Source organism: Oncorhynchus tshawytscha, linkage group LG02, assembly GCF_018296145.1.
Source record: "Oncorhynchus tshawytscha isolate Ot180627B linkage group LG02, Otsh_v2.0, whole genome shotgun sequence".
Taxonomy (NCBI): domain Eukaryota; kingdom Metazoa; phylum Chordata; class Actinopteri; order Salmoniformes; family Salmonidae; genus Oncorhynchus; species Oncorhynchus tshawytscha.
This window is the reverse complement of record NC_056430.1, coordinates 20,976,916-20,995,921: the sequence shown is the minus strand read 5'-3', so window position 1 is coordinate 20,995,921 and position 19,006 is coordinate 20,976,916. Positions and strand designations below refer to the sequence as shown.

The 19,006-nt window shown below is 43.6% G+C and overlaps 1 protein-coding gene across 4 annotated transcripts in view; it reads left to right on the top strand.

The window, feature by feature from the left end:
- The window catches only part of ncoa3 (nuclear receptor coactivator 3), a 39,550-nt gene that overhangs the window by 12,398 nt on the left and 8,146 nt on the right, over positions 1 to 19,006 (top strand). For 3 of the 4 annotated variants that reach the window (XM_024381087.2, XM_024381060.2, XM_024381080.2), the window contains exons 2-6: positions 16,578 to 16,682; positions 16,918 to 17,078; positions 18,257 to 18,357; positions 18,524 to 18,698; positions 18,807 to 19,001. In XM_024381087.2, coding sequence (XP_024236855.1) covers positions 16,597 to 16,682; positions 16,918 to 17,078; positions 18,257 to 18,357; positions 18,524 to 18,698; positions 18,807 to 19,001 — 718 coding nt within the window. In that variant the 5' untranslated portion in view covers positions 16,578 to 16,596. Of the gene's footprint in view, positions 1 to 15,468; positions 15,590 to 16,577; positions 16,683 to 16,917; positions 17,079 to 18,256; positions 18,358 to 18,523; positions 18,699 to 18,806; positions 19,002 to 19,006 lie in introns of all 4 variants that reach the window. The other variant, XM_024381070.2, reaches the window with a different exon arrangement.

The window sequence follows — 19,006 nt, the reverse complement described above, 5'->3', positions numbered from 1 at the left end:
GCCCTCCCCTTCCTTTCAGTCCTTGCCTCCTGTTGTTAGCGCTGTTGATAGCCACACTCCTGAGGCTGGTTTTGATCTGAATTTTAAAAAGAAACGGACTCAACAATTTCAAAGATTTTATTTTAAATCAATTAAGACCTAATCTATGGATGTCACATGACTGGGAATGCAGAAATGCATCTCTTGGTCAGATCAGTAAACCAATCAGTATCTGGTGTGACCACCATTTGCCTTATTGACAGGCTGTTGATTGTGGCCTGAGGAATGTGCGAAGTTGCTGGATATTGGCGTGATCTTTAACATGCCATCATACACAGTGATCCAGAGCATCCCAAACATGCTCAATGGGTGACATGTCTGAGTGTGCACGCCTGTAACGGTTTTCTTTAGGTGAGAGGCGGACCAAAACGCAGTGTGGTGGTTATTCATGTTTTTTAATAGACACTAGACATGAATAAACTAACAAAAACAATAAACGTGGAACACCAAAAACAGCCCTATCTCGTGCAAAACACAGAGACAGGAACAATCACCCACTAACACACAGTGAAACCCAGGCTACCTAAATATGGTTCCCAATCAGAGACAATGACTAACACCTGCCTCTGATTGAGAACCATATCAGGCCAGACATAGAAATAGACAAACAAGACATCCAACATAGAATGCCCACTCAGATCACACCCTGACCAACCAAAACATAGAAACATACAAAGCAAACTATGGTCAGGGTGTGACAACGCCATGGAAGAACTGGGACATCCTCAGCTTCCAGGAATAGGGCTGTGGCGGTCATAAAATGTTATAATTTGGTGATTGTCAAGCAAATAACTGCTGATCTCACGGTAATTAACAAACACAATTTAGCATCCACGCGTAGCCTACAAGCCACTGATGCAGACCTTTTTTGGAACATCTACAATTTAAATAAGTCTAAATCCATGTAATATAGCATACACCACGATAAGTACATTTATTGATTACAATACTCTTGTTGTCCTTATGTTAGGCCCTGATCTGGCTATGGCTGTGGGCTACGCTAGCTCATTTAGTAGATAAGATTAGCATTCAGTGGCATTATTTTATAGTATGAAGAATACAATTGAACATACAGTAGCTGAATAAAATATATTTTCTCAATGATTTGAGGGAGAGTGCACATGCGGCTACTCTGTATTGCCTTTTGCAACCAGTGAACGTTGTGCCCTTTGGCTAAATATAATATTTATAATTCCCTTCTCCCGGCTGCATGCTCCGAAGTGCCTCTCACTCACATAGCTCTCTGATAGCTCAATTCTTATTAGCCAATGCCCGTCACGTGATCAGACACATCGGGGACACAACTGTGAGCCTTATCCAATTCTGAGACGCATATTGAAGATACTGGGACTGTCCACATTTCGTTAGCCAACAAGATATATAGGCCTAACGAACAGCAAAAACACAGGCCTATGATCTACTATTCCCCCGTAGTACAAAAGTTGACCTATTCTGTGTAAGAACACAATATTCCAAACATAGTCTGGGACCGTTGTGTGACGTGATAGATCCCAAAGTATTACAACCACTAGCCTCAAATGTTTAAGCAATGAGGCTGGCGCAACAGACCAGAGAATTTAGCTTAAAATGTTGATAAAGGATATTTCTTCACATAAGCGCAGCAATGCGCACACGGCAGTAGGCTATAAGCACGAATGTTCCAAAATACAATCAATTAGCGGGAAAACACTATTCTCAAGTCACTGCAGATGCGACCATGCATTTAATGATTGTATTATAAATCTGCATTTTTATGCTAAATTCTTCCCCCAATTTGAAACACACTGTATATGTATGCCAGTTAAGCTCTACACCCATTGTAAAGCGGATTCATTTTAAGTTATTTAGCCACTTGTGATACAAACCTTATCAAAACATATAGGCCTATGGGCTATGCTACATGTTGTGTGTATGACTATGATTTTTAAAGTTTAAAAAAAGGCATACACTGTTTCTTGCCTTACAGCACACAAGCTGGGCGTGAGTCCACAAGTGATGGACTAAAATTGTCACCTATCAGACTTCTTGATTTAATCTTTACATATAATGTGTGAAATTTGATTTAGAATGGACCCTTATCATGCACCTCGAAACGGGCAGGGGAAAACATGCATGTAATCTATGCACTTAAATAGCGAGTGGAGGATTTATTTTTTTGCCCCCGTGGTTCATTTTCATGCCAGTCAGATAGGCTTTACTCCTGTTGTAAAGAGAAGCAATGTGCTTGACATTAGGGAAGTTGATAAATATAGTAGGCCTAGCCAATAGAAAGCTGATGGGATCATCTTTTTAATAAAGGCCATCACTCTGTTTTCTCATGCAATTGCATAGCCTATAGAAATGTTGCGCAACATGAGCTCATACACATGAAGTGTTTGATTAGATTTTTGTTTACTTTTGCATTGATGTCAGTGTGATTAGTGCTGAGTATCAGGCACTTAGCAAGTTTGGTAGGCTACTAATGACCATCAGCAGCATCAGAGCTTGGAGAAGCCTGATTAGCGTGACTAAACTGTCACTTGGAATTTGACTGCCGTCATGACTCGTGACCGCCGGTGTGAATACGTTCACAGTATCAGCCCTATCCAGGAATTGTGTACAGATCCTTGGAACATGGGGCTGTGCATTATCATTCTGAAACATGAGGGGATGGCAGTGGCTGAATGGTACGTCAGTATCTCGGTGCATTCAAGTTGCCATCAATAAAATGCAATTGTGTTCATTGTCTGGGGTAGGATAACATGTACTGGGGTATTTATAAAAAGCCACGGGATGATTTACCATAACCGTTTTTTTAAAGTAATTTTTTTAATACATTTGAACAATGTCACAATACAACATTTTTGCAGACTATACCACGCGTAGTGTCAGGGTGGAAAAAAATCGGTGGCCTAGCATCCTGTTTGCCCCGTCTCTCGGATGCTTGTTCATGTTTTGGAAACGTTCTCCAAAAACCTGTCATTGACATTCACACTTCTACTTAATACAACATATTGAATTTAGCTTCACACTATTCTGAGTATAATCGAATACTGCATAAAATGACTGATTTTGCTCATTTGCAAAAGCCTACCTATGATTTGGCTGGAGGAGTTGGAGGAAGGAATGTACATGCATGTCATTGTCAATAAGGGAAACGGCATGAAACCTTCACTCTTCAGTTAACACACACTCGCTCTCTCCCTCTCACAAACACATTGCTCCCAACTTTTAAAACGTTAGGCACAAAACAGAATTTAAGGAGCACCAAAAGAAAAGATTTTTCATATAGTTTAGGCCTTTGAGTCCTACCAGTTTTGAAGCACATCTCATGCGTTGCAGACCCTTTTCCTTTCTGGCAGTGCCGATCAAATTTGCCTAAACCAACTGTCAACTTCCCAGGTTGTTAGCTAGCTAGATGACATGACTGAACAATGTGTGCTGTCAAACCAATAATTAGCGACATGGTTTGTGAAATGCCTGTGAATCCTGATGGGGGGGTGGGGCGGGGCGGGGCATCTCGTAATATGGGTAATATTTGACTGTTTAGGCTGGAGACGAGCTGTTTCTCTGCTGTGAAGCTGCATGCCTGTCGCCAAGCTGTGCTCCATTTTCCCTCTGACACTGAGGCTGCATGACCGTGAACTTGCAAAGTCTACTCAGACTGGTATGTGCTCTTGGGTATAACAGGTAATGAAATTGTACAATGCATCAACATTGCCCTCTGCGCACTGTTCCAATGTAATAAATCTAACAGAAGACTCGTCTGGGTCTGCATCCCTGGTTGCCATCAAGGCCAGATTATATATTTTAACTGACCGAGGAATAGACACACATGAGGAGTGGATGGAGATAAACAGGTGAGTGATGGCTGGTAGGGGATGAGGCTGGCTGATTCCAGCTGCCACACGTGATATGTACATGAAGTGAAGTGGATATTATTGGACATGCCTGTACAAGAGACTACAGGCTGTTGCTTCAATTCAACTGAGTTTATAAACAAAACTTGGTAAACATTTTATAACAGGCGCCAGCAAATTCTTTAGATCGGTAGGGCTGAAGTCTGTAGTATCATATGAAACTGTACTACGGTATTCTACAATGTCGGTATCATGTTTTTGTACTGTGTTATTACCGTGGTACTGGTATACTGTGCAACACAATTATATGTTCGTAGCAACTTTTTAAGTAAATAACTGCAGTCAACCTGTGCAATACGTTTGGAGATAAAGAACATTGCGTTCTTCATTTCACCTGTCACATTATTATGGTGTTTATGGTAGTTCCCAGTCATGTTTGTTTACAAGCACACAATGAGAGTCCAGAGCCTTCTGAGTCACTCACTGTTGTGCAGCATGCTCCAGGTGATCTAATTACGGTATGCAATTCACAACTAGGATAGCCTAGTGGTTAGAGCATTGGACTAGTAGCCAGAAGGTTGCAAGTTCGAATCCTCGAGCTGACAAGGTAAAGATCTGTCGTTCTGCCCCTGAACAGGCAGTAAACCCACTTCCTAGGCAGTCATTGAAAATAAGAATTTGTTCTTAACTGACTTGCCTAGTAAAATAAAAAATTAATTAAGATAACTCTCTAAAATGTGATAAATGCTCTGCAATTGTGCATTTTTGGTTTGCATGTTAGCTACTTCCAAAATCAAGCATTTTACTTGGTAACCGCAAATAATCCCCTCCTGGACCAAGAGATCAATGAGTAGTATTTTTAGTTACTTGTATAGTTTAGGTCAAACTGTACAAAATGTTCGCTATGTGCTCATTAGCATTTTAACACAACATGCAACAATTTCAGTTATTTTAAATTAATATAAGGAAATCGAATAATTTATTTAAAATTGACTGATTTTCCTTATGAACTGTTAAAAATGAATAAATTAATTGGGTCTTAATCTATGGATTTAATCTATGAACTGGGCAGGTGCGCAGCCTTGGGTTGGCCTGGGAGGGCGTAGGCCCACTCACTTGTGAGACAGGCCCGGCCAATCGGAATGAGTTTTTCCCCAGAAAATGACTTTATTACAGACAGAAATACTCCGTTTCATCAGCTATCCAGGTGGCTAGTCTCAGACGATCCCGTAGGTGAAGAAGCCAGATAGGCTGGCGTGGTTACACATGGTCTGCGGTTGTGAGGCCGGTTGGACGTACTGCCAAGTTCTCTTTAATGACGTTATTGTTGGCTTATGCAAGAAATGAACATTTAAATATCTGGCAACAGCTCTAGCGGACATTCCTGCAATTAGCATGCCAATTTCATGTGGCCTCAACTTGAGACATCCGTGGCATTGTGTTGTGACAACACTGCACATTTTAGTGGCTTCTTATTGTCCCCAGCACAACGTGCACCTGTGTAATGAGCATGCTGTTTAATCAGCTTCTTGATATTCCACACCTGTCAGATGGATGGATTATCTTGGTAAAGGAGAAATGCTCACTAACAGGGATGCATACAAATTGTAGAGAAATAATCTTTGCGTGTGGAAAATTACTGGATCCTTTTATTTCTGCTCATTAAACAAACTTTACATGTGGGGTGTGTGTGTGTGTGTGTGTGACGGCTCTTGGGATGGACAGAGGAGGAGAGAGCAACCAGATTCAACTCCAGACTGTCCTGCTCTGAAGTGCAGACGAGGAACAGTTAAAGTTTTCCCCCATGCTTTTCTTGCGTCAGGGTTTGACTGGAATTTGGAGCTGCCAGTGTACTTCATAAGAGGCTTTCCTAGAGTTTTTTTATTTTTATTTATTTTTTTATTTTTTTACTACACAGCTGAACTTTTTAGAAGTCTGCACATGTACACACACTTGGCATTTGTCTGCCTCGCTGCACTTTAGTCCCATTGTGCATCGTATTTCTTTGACTTTATCTCAAGTCAGTTTTCTGGCTCACTCGCTCTGTTTTCATGAGAATTGTATGTGTTTTCACAAATGGATGAAACGGTTGTTAGGATTCTGTGGTGAACTCTGGCACATTTACAGTGCCTTCAGAGTATTCACACCCATTTGTAAAACTAAAGGTGTTAAAAAGTCAATCAGAATTTAAAATGGATTTCATTTTTGTCTTTTGGGTCACTGCCACGCGTGCGTGCACAATGTCGAAGTGGAGTTCTATTTTTAGACTTTTAACAAATTGAATAAAAAAATAGAAAGCCTGCCTGGGTGGCAAGTAGCCTAGTGGTTAGAGCGCTGGACTACTAACCGAAAGGTTGCAAGATCAAGTCCCCGAGCTGACAAGGTAAAAATCTGTTGTTCTGCCCCTGAACAAGGCAGTTAACCCCACTGTTCCTAGGCTGTCATTGAAAATAAGAATTTGTTCTTAATGGACTTGCCTAGTTTAAATAAAGGTAAAATAAGTCTTCAGTCAAAATATTCAACCCCTTTCAAGTTCAAGAGTTAACATTTGCTTAAGTCATGTAATCAGTTGCAACACTAGTGTTTAACATGCATTTTAATGACTACCTCATCTCTGTACCTCACACATGCAAACAATTATCTGTAAGATCCCTCAGTCGAGCAGGGAATTTCAAACCGATTCAACCACAAATGCCTTGCAAAGAAGGGCACCTATTGGTAAAAAAAAGCAGTCATTGAGCATGTTGAGGTTATTTATTACATTTTGGATAGTGTATCAATACACTATCCAAAGTGTTGTACAATCCAGGTGTGCAAGGCTCTTTGACTTACCCAGAGACTCACAGCTGTAATCACTGCCAATGGTGGTTGTAACATGAATTGTCTCAGGAATGGGAATATTTGTCACTTTCATTTTCAATACATTGGCTAAAAAGTCTAAACATGTTTTCACTTTGTCATTATGGAGTATTTTGTGTGTAGGTGGGTGACAATATATTTAAACCATTTTGAATTCAGGCTGTAACACTGCAAAATGTGGAGTAAGTCAATAGGTAGGAATACTTTCTGAAGGCACTGTACATGGTTGTGAAAACACATCATTTGTAGATGTGCACAAGTCTGTATAGTTCAATTGTATGAAATGGATATGACACTGGGTTAACACGGGAGAAAAGCTCCCGTGAGCAGCAGCTATTGTAATGTACCTGTCGTCATCCCAAAGTGTGAGGTGGAGGTGGGGCTGGTCTTTGAAGAAAAACAAAGTAATTCTGTTTCCTTTTGCACTTGTCCTAAAATCCAGTAGATGCCTTTGTTTCTGTAAGACTGTGTGGAAAAGGAAGGGTGTGTCTAGTAGGTGGGTGAGGGGGGTAGCTATACATGGTTAAAGAAAGGCTCCAAATGTTTCTGCCACAATTTTTATATTTGAAGACAAAAGACCAATCCCACTCTCAGGATGGTATCATCAGTGGTTGATGGCTTGTCGGCTTAGTATGTTGTGGTTATGTATACATTTGCGCGTAGCTGTGAGTGAAAGCTGTGGTATGGTAAGTCCATTTGTGTGTTTTTTTTGTTTTGGGTGGGCCATGTTTGTTATTTAGCCTGCATCTCACAGAGCTCAGATTACAGCCTTGATTTCAGGCTCTGCTGGAATGTCCCCGGCTCCTCGCTATTCTGGTCCTGACCAAGGGACACTGCAGCTCTAGAGCTCGGCCCAACGCTCTTCCTCCTCGCCTTAATATACCTCCCTTTCCTCTCTCTTCCTCCCTTCTACTGCACCTCCCCCATCATATTCAGCTGCCTTCAGCTGTACCTTTTTATCTCAATTGCTGCGGGAGACCCTTAGGATTTGATCTACGTGGAAGATCCCATAGGCACAGTTTCCACGCTAGCAGTGCCTACTTGTGTGTCGGCAGGAAGTTGACCTATGAATAATGCAGGTGACCCCCTCCAATGGGTTTAGGGGATGATGTGGAAATTAAGTGACTAGGTTACCAAGAAAACGGACAGGGGAAAGCTTACCGTTGCTTGGTACTGAGGGTATTAAAGATGCAGATGGAGCGAGAAATGGACAGATGCACAGAATATGTAAATGTTGTGGATCGGTGGCCACATCCAGGAAGTGATGATGCAGGGGACGATGAGAGGATACATACAGGATGCTATCTTCTGTGGCTTCCTGTTTCTTTTTAGAATCGATGTTCCCATGAAGTTCTACCAAATATTAAACATTTTAATTAACCTCTCTGGGATTTGTGGGACGCTAGCGCCAAATTCAAATAAATTACTATAAAAATCACACTTTCATTAAATCACACATGCAAGATAGCAAATTAAAGCTACACTTGTTGTGAATCCAACCAACATGTCAGATTTCAAAAAGGCTTTTTGGCGAAAGCAAACGATGCTATTATCTGAGGATAGCACCTCCGTAAACAGAGAGAGAAACCATGTTTCAACCCTGCAGGCGCAACACAAAACTCAGAAATAAAAATATAATTCATGCCTAACCTTTGACGAGCTTCTTTTGTTGGCACTCCTATATGTCCCATAAACATCACAAATGGTCCTTTTGTTCGATTAATTCCGTCAATGTCCATTGATTTGGCGCGTTTGATCCAGAAAAACACAGGTTCCAACTTGCTCAACATGACTACAAAATATCTCAAAAGTTACCTGTAAACTTTGCCAAAACATTTCAAACTACTTTTGTAATACAACTTTAGGTATTTTTTTTAACGTAAATAATCGCTAAAATTGAAGACTGGATGATCTGTTCACAGTTTACAGGAAGAAAACAAACGAATCAAATCAAATCAAATTTTATTTGTCACATACACATGGTTAGCAGATGTTAATGCGAGTGTAGCGAAATGCTTGTGCTTCTAGTTCCGACAATGCAGTAATAACCAACGAGTAATCTAACAATTCCAAAACACTCAATGTTAGTGGTGGCTGTTTAACAGTCTGATGGCCTTGAGATGGAAGCTGTTTTTCAGTCTCTCGGTCCCAGCTTTGATGCACCTGTACTGACCTCGCCTTCTGGATGATAGCGGGGTGAACAGGCAGTGGCTCGGGTGGTTGATGTCCTTGATGATCTTTATGGCCTTCCTGTGACATCGGGTGGTGTAGGTGTCCTGGAGGGCAGGTAGTTTGCCCCCAGTGATGCGTTGTGCAGACCTCACTACCCTCTGGAGAGCCTTACGGTTGAGGTCGGAGCAGTTGCCGTACCAGGCGGTGATACAGCCCGCCAGGTTGCTCTCGATTGTGCATCTGTAGAAGTTTGAGTGCTTTTGGTGACAAGCAGAATTTCTTCAGCCTCCTGAGGTTGAAGAGGCGCTGCTGCACCTTCTTCACGATGCTGTCTGTGTGAGTGGACCAATTCAGTTTGTCTGTGATGTGTATGCCGAGGAACTTAACTTGCTACCCTCTCCACTACTGTCCCATCGACGTGGATAGGGGGGTGTTCCCTCTGCTGTTTCCTGAAGTCCACAATCATCTCCTTTAGTTTTGTTGACGTTGAGTGTGAGGTTATTTTCCTGACACCACACTCCGAGGGCCCTCACCTCCTCCCTGTAGGCCGTCTCGTCGTTGTTGGTAATCAAGCCTACCACTGTTGTCATCCGCAAACTTGATGATTGAGTTGGAGGCGTGCGTGGCCACGCAGTCGTGGGTGAACAGGGAGTACAGGAGAGGGCTCAGAACGCACCCTTGTGGGGCCCCAGTGTTGAGGATCAGCGGGAAGGAGATGTTGTTGCCTACCCTCACCACCTGGGGGCGGCCCGTCAGGAAGTCCAGTACCCAGTTGCACAGGGCGGGGTCGAGACCCAGGGTCTCGAGCTTGATGACGAGCTTGGAGGGTACTATGGTGTTAAATGCTGAGCTGTAGTCGATGAACAGCATTCTCACATAGGTATTCCTCTTGTCCAGATGGGTTAGGGCAGTGTGGTTGAGATTGCATCGTCTGTGGACCTATTTGGGCGGTAAGCAAATTGGAGTGGGTCTAGGGTGTCAGGTAGGGTGGAGGTGATATGGTCCTTGACTAGTCTCTCAAAGCACTTCATGATGACTGATGTGAGTGCTACGGGGCGGTAGTCGTTTAGCTCAGTTACCTTAGCTTTCTTGGGAACAGGAACAATGGTGGCCCTCTTGAAGCATGTGGGAACAGCAGACTGGTATAGGGATTGATTGAATATGTCCGTAAACACACCGGCCAGCTGGTCTGCGCATGCTCTGAGGGCGCGGCTGGGGATGCCGTCTGGGCCTGCAGCCTTGCGAGGGTTAACACGTTTAAATGTCTTACTCACCTCGGCTGCAGTGAAGGAGAGACCGCATGTTTTCATTGCAGGCCGTGTCAGTGGCACTGTATTGTCCTCAAAGCGGGCAAAAAAGTTATTTAGTCTGCCTGGGAGCAAGACATCCTGGTCTGTGACTGGGCTGGATTTCTTCCTGTAGTCCGTGAATAACTGTAGACCCTGCCACATGCCTCTTGTGTCTGAGCCGTTGAATTGAGATTCTACTTTGTCTCTACTGACGCTTAGCTTGTTTGATAGCCTTGCGGAGGTGAATCCAACCAACATGTCAGATTTCAAAAAGGCTTTTTGGCGAAAGCAAACGATGCTATTATCTGAGGATAGCACCTCCGTAAACAGAGAGAGAAACCATGTTTCAACCCTGCAGGCGCAACACAAAACTCAGAAATAAAAATATAATTCATGCCTAACCGACGCTTAGCTTGTTTGATAGCCTTGCGGAGGGAATAGCTGCACTGTTTGTATTCAGTCATGTTACCAGACACCTTGCCCTGATTAAAAGCAGTGGTTCACGCTTTCAGTTTCACACGAATGCTGCCATCAATCCACGGTTTCTGGTTAGGGAATGTTTTAATCGTTGCTATGGGAACGACATCTTCAACGCACGTTCTAATGAACTCGCACACCGAATCAGCGTATTCGTCAATGTTGTTATCTGACGCAATACGAAACATCTCCCAGTCCACGTGATGGAAGCAGTCTTGGAGTGTGGAGTCAGCTTGGTCGGACCAGCGTTGGACAGACCTCAGCGTGGGAGCCTCTTGTTTTATTTTCTGTCTGTAGGCAGGGATCAACAAAATGGAGTCGTGGTCAGCTTTTCCGAAAGGGGGACGGGGCAGGGCCTTATATGCGTCGCGGAAGTTAGAGTAACAATGATCCAAGGTCTTTCCACCCCTGGTTGCGCAATCGATATGCTGATAAGATTTAGGGAGTCTTGTTTTCAGATTAGCCTTGATAAATCGTTTCCAGTTTGCAGAGTTAAATAAAGTTTGTTCAGAGCAATCGATGTGTCTGCTTGGGGGGGGGATATATACGGCTGTGATTATAATCGAAGAGAATTCTCTTGGTAGATAATGCGGTCTACATTTGATTGTGAGGAATTCTAAATCAGGTTAACAGAAGGATTTGAGTTCCTGTATGTTTCTTTCATCACACCATGTCACGTTAGTCTTAAGGCATACGCCCCCGCCCCTCTTCTTACCAGAAAGATGTTTGTTTCTGTCGGCGCGATGCGTGGAGAAACCCGCTGGCTACACCGCCTCGGATAGTGTCTCTCCAGTGAGCCATGTTTCCGTGAAGCAAAGAACGTTAGTCTCTGATGTCCCTCTGGAATGCCACCCTTGCTCGGATTTCATCAACTTTGTTGTCGAGAGACTGGACATTGGCAAGAAGAATGCTAGGGAGTGGTGCACGGTGTGCCCGTCTCCGGAGTCTGACCAGAAGACCGCCTCGTTTCCCTCTTTTTCGGAGTCGTTTTTTTGGGTCGCTGCATGGAATCCACTCCGTTGTCCTGTTTGTAAGGCAGAACACAGGATCCGCATCGCGAAAAACATATTCTTGGTCGTACTGATGGTGAGTTGACGCTGATCTTATATTCAGTAGTTCTTCTCGACTGTATGTAATGAAACCTAAGATGACCCGGGGTACTAATGTAAGAAATAACACGTAAAAAAAACAAAAACTGCATCGTTTCCTAGGAACGCGAAGCGGCCATCTCTGTCGGCGCCGGAAGCATGCTTTCTGGTCACAGGCCTCTATCGAACAGTACACTTCAAGTGACCCTCGTTCAAGATGGCCGTACTTCTTCATTACACAAAGGAATAACCTCAACCAATTTCTAAAGACTGACATCCAGTGGAAGCGATAGGATCTGCAAGAAGGTCCCTTAGAAATCTGGATTCCCATTGAAAAGAGTGACCTAAAAAAATAAATATCTGAATGGTTTTTCCTCTGGGTTTCGCCTGCTACATAAGTTCAGTTATACTCATATATGATTCAAACAGTTTTAGAAACTTCAGTGTTGTCTATCCAAATCTACTAATAATATGCATATCTTCTGGGGATGAGTAGCAGGCAGTTGAATTTGGGCATGCATTTCATCCGGACATGAAAATACTGCCCCCTGTCACCTAGAAGTTAACAGGAAATAGAAGCGTGTGGCTTCTGTTCGAAATAGTATCAGCCAGCCAATGGGGTCGCTCATTACTGGGGTGCTTAGAAGGCGGGACATAGTCCACATTAAAACATCTCTAATAAAAGCAAGTTGGTGAACAAACTCAAAATAGCCAAATTCTTGCAGTTTGTTACGTTACAATTTTCAGGAGACACATTGGGCTTGGTTAATTTTGTTCACCAACTCTCACCTTTTTATCTTAGTCCTGTCTGTCAGACTGACTGGTAGCATCCATTGACCCTTTACTGCTCAGTTTCTTTTTTTTTTGGTCAGAGAACTTGTTTTAGACCTGCCAGTGTACAGTGTGTGAACTGGTCTCTTCTCTCATAACAGGCTGTGCTGAGACCGAGGTCATAGACTGAATGGATTGGGATAGGACACAATCAGGTGACAGTGTGTGAACATGTGCAGTGGAGTCCATGCCATTTACACTGCACCTCATTTTCCAGATTCTCAATCTAGTTCAACAAACTTTGTAGGCCTATGCTGTTTTATAAAACCATTAACCGCTTTCAATTCCTATCACTTTAAAACCTGCCCCGTACCTGGAACAAACATCTCCCAATCTCTGGGCAAGTTTCACATTGTCAGAGTGGCTGATTCAGGATAATTTACATAATGCCAGGCGTGTTGTGACTTGTTCATGGTGGGCTTCTGTTCAGATGAGACGACTCTCTGAAATAGAAAGGGTATATCTATCTGTTGTACTTTTGTTTCCTTCCTTTTCAGAGTATAGGTCTGTCGAAAAGTTGAAGTAAAAGCGAACAACAAATGGAATTACCTAGCTTTCACCTGGATTCACCATGTCTGATTTCTTATTAAATAACGTCACCTGTTAATCCACTTCAATCAGTGTAGCTGAAGGGGAGAAGACAAGTTAAATAATGTTTAAGCTGTGAAACATTTGGGACATGGATTGTGTGTGTGTGCCATTCAGAGAGTGAATGGGCAAGACAAAAGATATAAGTGCCTTTGAATGAGTGTCAAGAACTGCAGCATTGCTGGGTTTTTCACACAACAGTTTCCTGTGTTTCAAGAATGGTCCACCACCCAAAAGACAACCAGCCAAATTGACACAACTGTGGGAAGCTTTGGAGTCAACATGGGCCAGCATCCCTGTGGAATTTTTTTGACACCTTGTTGAGTCAATTCCCCAACAAATTGAGTGTTCTGGGGGCAAAAAGGGGTGTGACTCAATATTAGGAAGGTGTTCTTAATGTTTTGTGCATGTATGCAAATATATTCAGTTTGATGCCACTGGGCAGCATGGTTGTCAAAATATTTGAGGAAACCAATATTCATATGCTTTACCAGCACCACCTTATGATATTGTGCAACGGAAAGATTTGTACAAGGAAATAAAACTTCACTGCAGTCACCTATACAACCACTTTCTTGTTCTTTTCCCCCTATATCTTGTATACAGTCAAGCTATATAGCTTGACCTTTTTCTTTCAGTACCGACAAGCAGGACTCTGCTCTAAGGTGTGGAGGGGTGAGGGAAAGGGATTTTGGAGGGATGGTGAAAAGGAGATTGAACAGGGAGCATGCAGTGGAGACGTATGGCTTAGAGACTTGGAGTGTGTCCGCGGTGGCGCTCTACAGGAGACTAGGAGTGTTTCTCAATGCATACTACTGTGCTCCTAGCACGGGAGGGTCGGTGTACGAGCCCAGATCAAAGTATGCGAAGGAGGAGAACAAATCAAATGCATACTCCGTTTATGCATATTTTGAAGCTTCAACAAAGTATGCACAGAAATATATATATATATATGTATGTGTGTGTGTGTGTGTGTGTGTGTGTGTGTGTGTGTGTGTGTGTGTAAAGAATTATGCACATTTTCTTGAAATCAATGGCGGCCATTGAGCTGAAGCGAGAGAAAATAAACTGACTTCGGATTGAAATCTTGCCCAATCACATCGCATACTGTATGTTGCCTGGCTACAATATTTTATCTTGATAAGTGAATAAATACATATAATTTGGGCATTTTTTTTTTTTTTTTTACCTGCCTACAATGTTTTAATTTAAAATAATTTTACTAGGCAAGTCAGTTAAGAACAAATTCTTATTTTCAATGACGGCCTAGTTAACTGCCTTATTCAGGGGCAGAACGACAGATCTTTACCTTGTCAGCTCGGGGATTCGATCTTGCAACCTTTCGGTTACTGGTCCAATGCTCTAACCACTAGGCTACCTGCCACCCCAATACCCACTGTAGTGTGTGTAGGTCCGGGTTCCCGAGTGGCGCAGCGGTCTACAGCACTGCATCTGAGGTGTCACTACAGTCCCTGGTTCGATTCCAGGCTGTATCACATCCGGACATGATTGGGTGTCCCATAGGGCGGCGCGCAATTGGCCCAGGTTTGGCCGTGGTAGGCTGTCATTGTAAATAAGAATTTGCTCTTAACTGACTTGCCTAGTGTTTTTTAAATTTATTTTATACCCTTTAAGTCAATAGCGCTAACAGGCTAGCAATTTCTATTAGCTAGCAAGCCAGATTTAGCCACAAATCATTTAGCTAGCTACCCATGAAGAATTGACATCTGCATTAACATTAGTTAGTCATTTTTGCCATCTGGTTAGATTATGATTCTCACATACTTCAAAACCATCAGCTAGCTACTGTAACTATTGGTGCCATTGTCCTGGCTGGAAGAAGGTTCAGTGAATGGGGGTGCAGCATGAGGTAATACAGTAGGGGGGGTGTGGGTGCTTCTGAAATGTTTTGTGTGTTCTCCACACTATCTGATCTTCACAAAAACGTCTTCGGAGAATGCACTTGGAGCATGAGCGTGTGGAGTACCGTAGTATGTATATTGAGAAACCCCCTAGGAGTGTCAGAGGTGGTGCTCTACATGTCCAAGCCTGCAGTTTTGGACTGAGGTTGCATAACGGCTCTCATCCATTGTGCAGTTTTCCACTCCAGAATGATGAGCTCATAGCGTGTGTGTACGATTGTGTGAAAGACAGTATGTCTGTGTGCCAGTGTGCTTGCCTGCCCATTTCTGTGTGTGTGTGTGTGTGTGTGTGTGTGTGTGCCGTAGCCTACCTCAAGCGCTGGAACAATGAACTTGTTTTTTTTTTCTTTGTTGTGCGGGAAAGGGAAAGTAGTGGCCGTCTTCCTCTGGTGTGAACCCTGAGTGGGTCAAGGCCCGTCCAGGGGAGGAAAACAAGGGCAGTGTCTACGAAGAAGGGAACAGCAGCTGTAGAGGGAGGATTCTGGGTAAGAAAAGTGGACATGAAGGGAAGAGGTGTGGAGTGGAAGCAGGGGCTGTTGGAAACGCGAATGCAGTATAGTCTAATCTCAGGACCAACATTTCTATTGCTTTCCATGAACACAATTCAGCTTGTCCCTGTGCTGGTGTTTGACTACTGTACTGCTAGAGGAGGAGGAGGAGTAGAGCCGGCAGCAGCAGGCTGAACGCAGGATGACCCATTTCTCCAGAGGCTTTAAATCACGTCATCAGTCCCTCACACTGGAACAGATGTGATTTTCCTCCTATCAAATGCTATGTAGGGAGACTTGTATAGCTACTAGCTAACTCGGCTTACTGTCTGAATCGCCTTTGCTATTTCTTTTGAATTGACATATTAACAAAGGGATTTTGGTAGTTAGTATATGGAATAATAGTAGTAAAGGACAAACCTCTTGAACAAGGTGCACGAAGAAGAGGCCTAACGCAGTGGGGTGGTGGGGTGGGCTCAGAACGGTTTTCAACTTAATCTTAAAAGTTGTAATCGTAGAATGCACAAGGTGCAATTTCGAAAAATTGGCCAGTACATCAGTGTTCCTCTTGTCATATCAGTCATTGCATACCGTAGCTATTTATAACTTGTCAGAAATGTCCAGATCAACTAACCCATGTCAGCTAATGCTTGTTAGTCCATGGATTTTGTTATGTTTGAGTCACTCATATCACATGAATGCACATTAGCAATGGGAAAATGTATAGAATTGCCAGAAAATGACCTTTAAAACCTGCACAACATTTGTTTTCTGCAGATGAGTACTTTTAGTTTTTTTGTGTGTGACATTAACAGTGCATGTGCCCATAGAAATAGATGTGGCGCACATGAGATGTTCCCCAATGCTGGACGTGGGGCCTGAGTAAAAGTGTCTGGAAACCCTTCCTCTAATGCATAAATCGGAGCGGAATGAAGTACAATAAGCCAGTCAGTGTCTGCGTCTCAGATCTGTCTTGTCTCCCCAGGTACTGATATGTGCTGAGGATGAGTGGCGTGGCAGACAACTCCATGGCGCCCATGTGCTCCGAACGGAAACGCAAGATCTCCACCTGTGATACACCAGGCCTTGGGTGAGTCACTGTTGGGAGCTGTGCCTCTGTCTGCATCTCCTTCCTTTCTCTCTTTTTGTGTGTGCCTGTCTTAGTGTGTTTACAAGCAAAGAGTTTTCTTTCCTCACTAGCCTCTGTGAAATGCCCCTTTTCTTGGCTTCTATCTATTTTTCATTCCCATGGATTTCTATTCATTATGGAGGGATAGGTGTGGTTGTCATGGTGACATTTGACCGTACCCTCCCCCACCCTGCAGGTGTGACAAGCGCAGAAGGGAGCAGGAGAGTAAATACATCGAGGAGCTGGCCGAGCTGATCTCTGCCAACCTCAGCAACATGGTCAGCTTCAACGTGAAGCCAGACAAATGTGCCATCCTCAAGGAAACCGTCCGGCAGATTAGGCAAATCAAAGAGCAAGGTACCAGCTCCCCAATGCTCTACTGATGCCACAAGTGTGCTCTTAATATCAGCATGTTTTTGATTTTAGCTTAACAAGAAAAGGAGGTCGGGAGAACATGGTAAGTCATTCATAAATCATTGCTGTAGTATTTGCTCAGTGCATGGTTTTATGATTAGGAGGATGCCGTGTCAAACTGGGCTGTAGAGACTGTCAGTGATGAAGCTGTTAGGTGGTGGCTGCCTGGCCTGGACTCAGTGTTTGTGTTTGGGAGAAATGAACACCTGTAATTGATTCGTGATGGCTCAAGGCCATGGTGCTCCAGGCTCATGTGTCTGTTTGCACTGGAGTGGCAGGCCCAGCCTGGGAGATGGATGGGACTTGAGAGCAGGGTGGAAGGGGAGGGCACTCAAGACAAGCGAGAGATTCCAGCACCATAAACCCCCCTCTGTCCTTTGTGGCTCTGAAGTGGTTGGATCGTGTAAGCAGTATGGTATTAGCTCCACCTAGCCTTCAGGTAAATTATGTGCAGTTTATACCGATGCAATCCACTCGGATTAGACCAGTGAGGAAGGCGAGAAGGAAGGAAAGTTATTGGATTGGTATCCACCCCAGGGCCACAGCTGGCTGCTGCTATTTGGAGCTTTGTACAGCCAAGTTGCCATAGTTACAGGCAGTGAATGATGAAGGCCCTCTTTTTCTGTTACCTTTTAACCACACATCTCTTGCCCTCTTTCTCCAATTCATTTACTCCTGTCTAATTTGGTTATACTCTTTCATCTCTTCCCTCACATTACTGTTAGCCTTGTGACTCTAAATAAAGAACCAAAATCTATTGTTCAAGCTCTCCTTTCCTTCCAAGTGAATTTCTCTTCGAAGCAAAATATGTTGAACACTGAACTATATCATGATTTAATCTAATGGTATTTTTAGAAGTGTATAAATTTAGTTAATATTGCCTTCTGGTGGTGGACAGTTGGTAATTTCTACTGTGACATGGTTGGCTGGATAACTGGTGTCTGTAGGCTAATTTCGGTCTCCTGCAAAACTGTTTTGCAGTGATGTTTCTAATTTATCCTCACAATTCCACAATTGATATCAAGCTGCTTGTTTAGAGTTATGTCCTGCAATGTTGCACTATAATAACTGGATTTACCTTATCTAATGTGAAGTGACTGTGGATCCTTGTCCCTCTGCAGGGAAGAGTTCATGCAGCGATGACGACGTCCAGAAGGCAGATGTGTCTTCCACTGGTCAAGGGGTCATTGACAAGGACCATCTGGGACCGCTGCTACTACAGGTTAGCCTGTGGACAGGGTGGGGGTCAAATGGCAGTTGAATTAGGTTCACCTCCTTATGTTGAATCGTTGACATACAGGACTGTGAATAGCTCTTATGTGCAGCTGGTCATAAACATTAGTATTGATAGTTATTGACAAACACAATTATCTCCTCCTCTGCCTCAGGCCCTTGATGGGTTTCTGTTTGTGGTGAACCGGGAGGGCAGTGTCGTGTTTGTGTCTGACAACGTGACCCAGTACCTACAGTACAAACAGGAGGAGCTCATCAATACCTCTGTCTACAACATCCTCCATGAGGATGACCGGGAGCAGCTGCACAAGAACCTGCCCAAGAACAACCGTGCGAGACACATACAGTCCCAATAAAACTTGAACATATGCCATTTCACTTTTAGTGGCACTGCAGAATGGCATGAAAGTAATTATTGTGTCCCTTTATCTCATCCAGCACCCAATGGTGGGTCATGGGGAGGAGAGGCACTGCGGCAGAAGAGCCACACCTTTAACTGCCGTATGCTGGTGAAATACGGTCACGGACAGAACCATCAGAACCATGGGCAGTCTGAGGGTCCCAACAGGCAGCGCTACGAGACCATGCAGTGCTTCGCCCTGACCCAGCCCCGTGCCATGATGGAGGAAGAAGGTAGC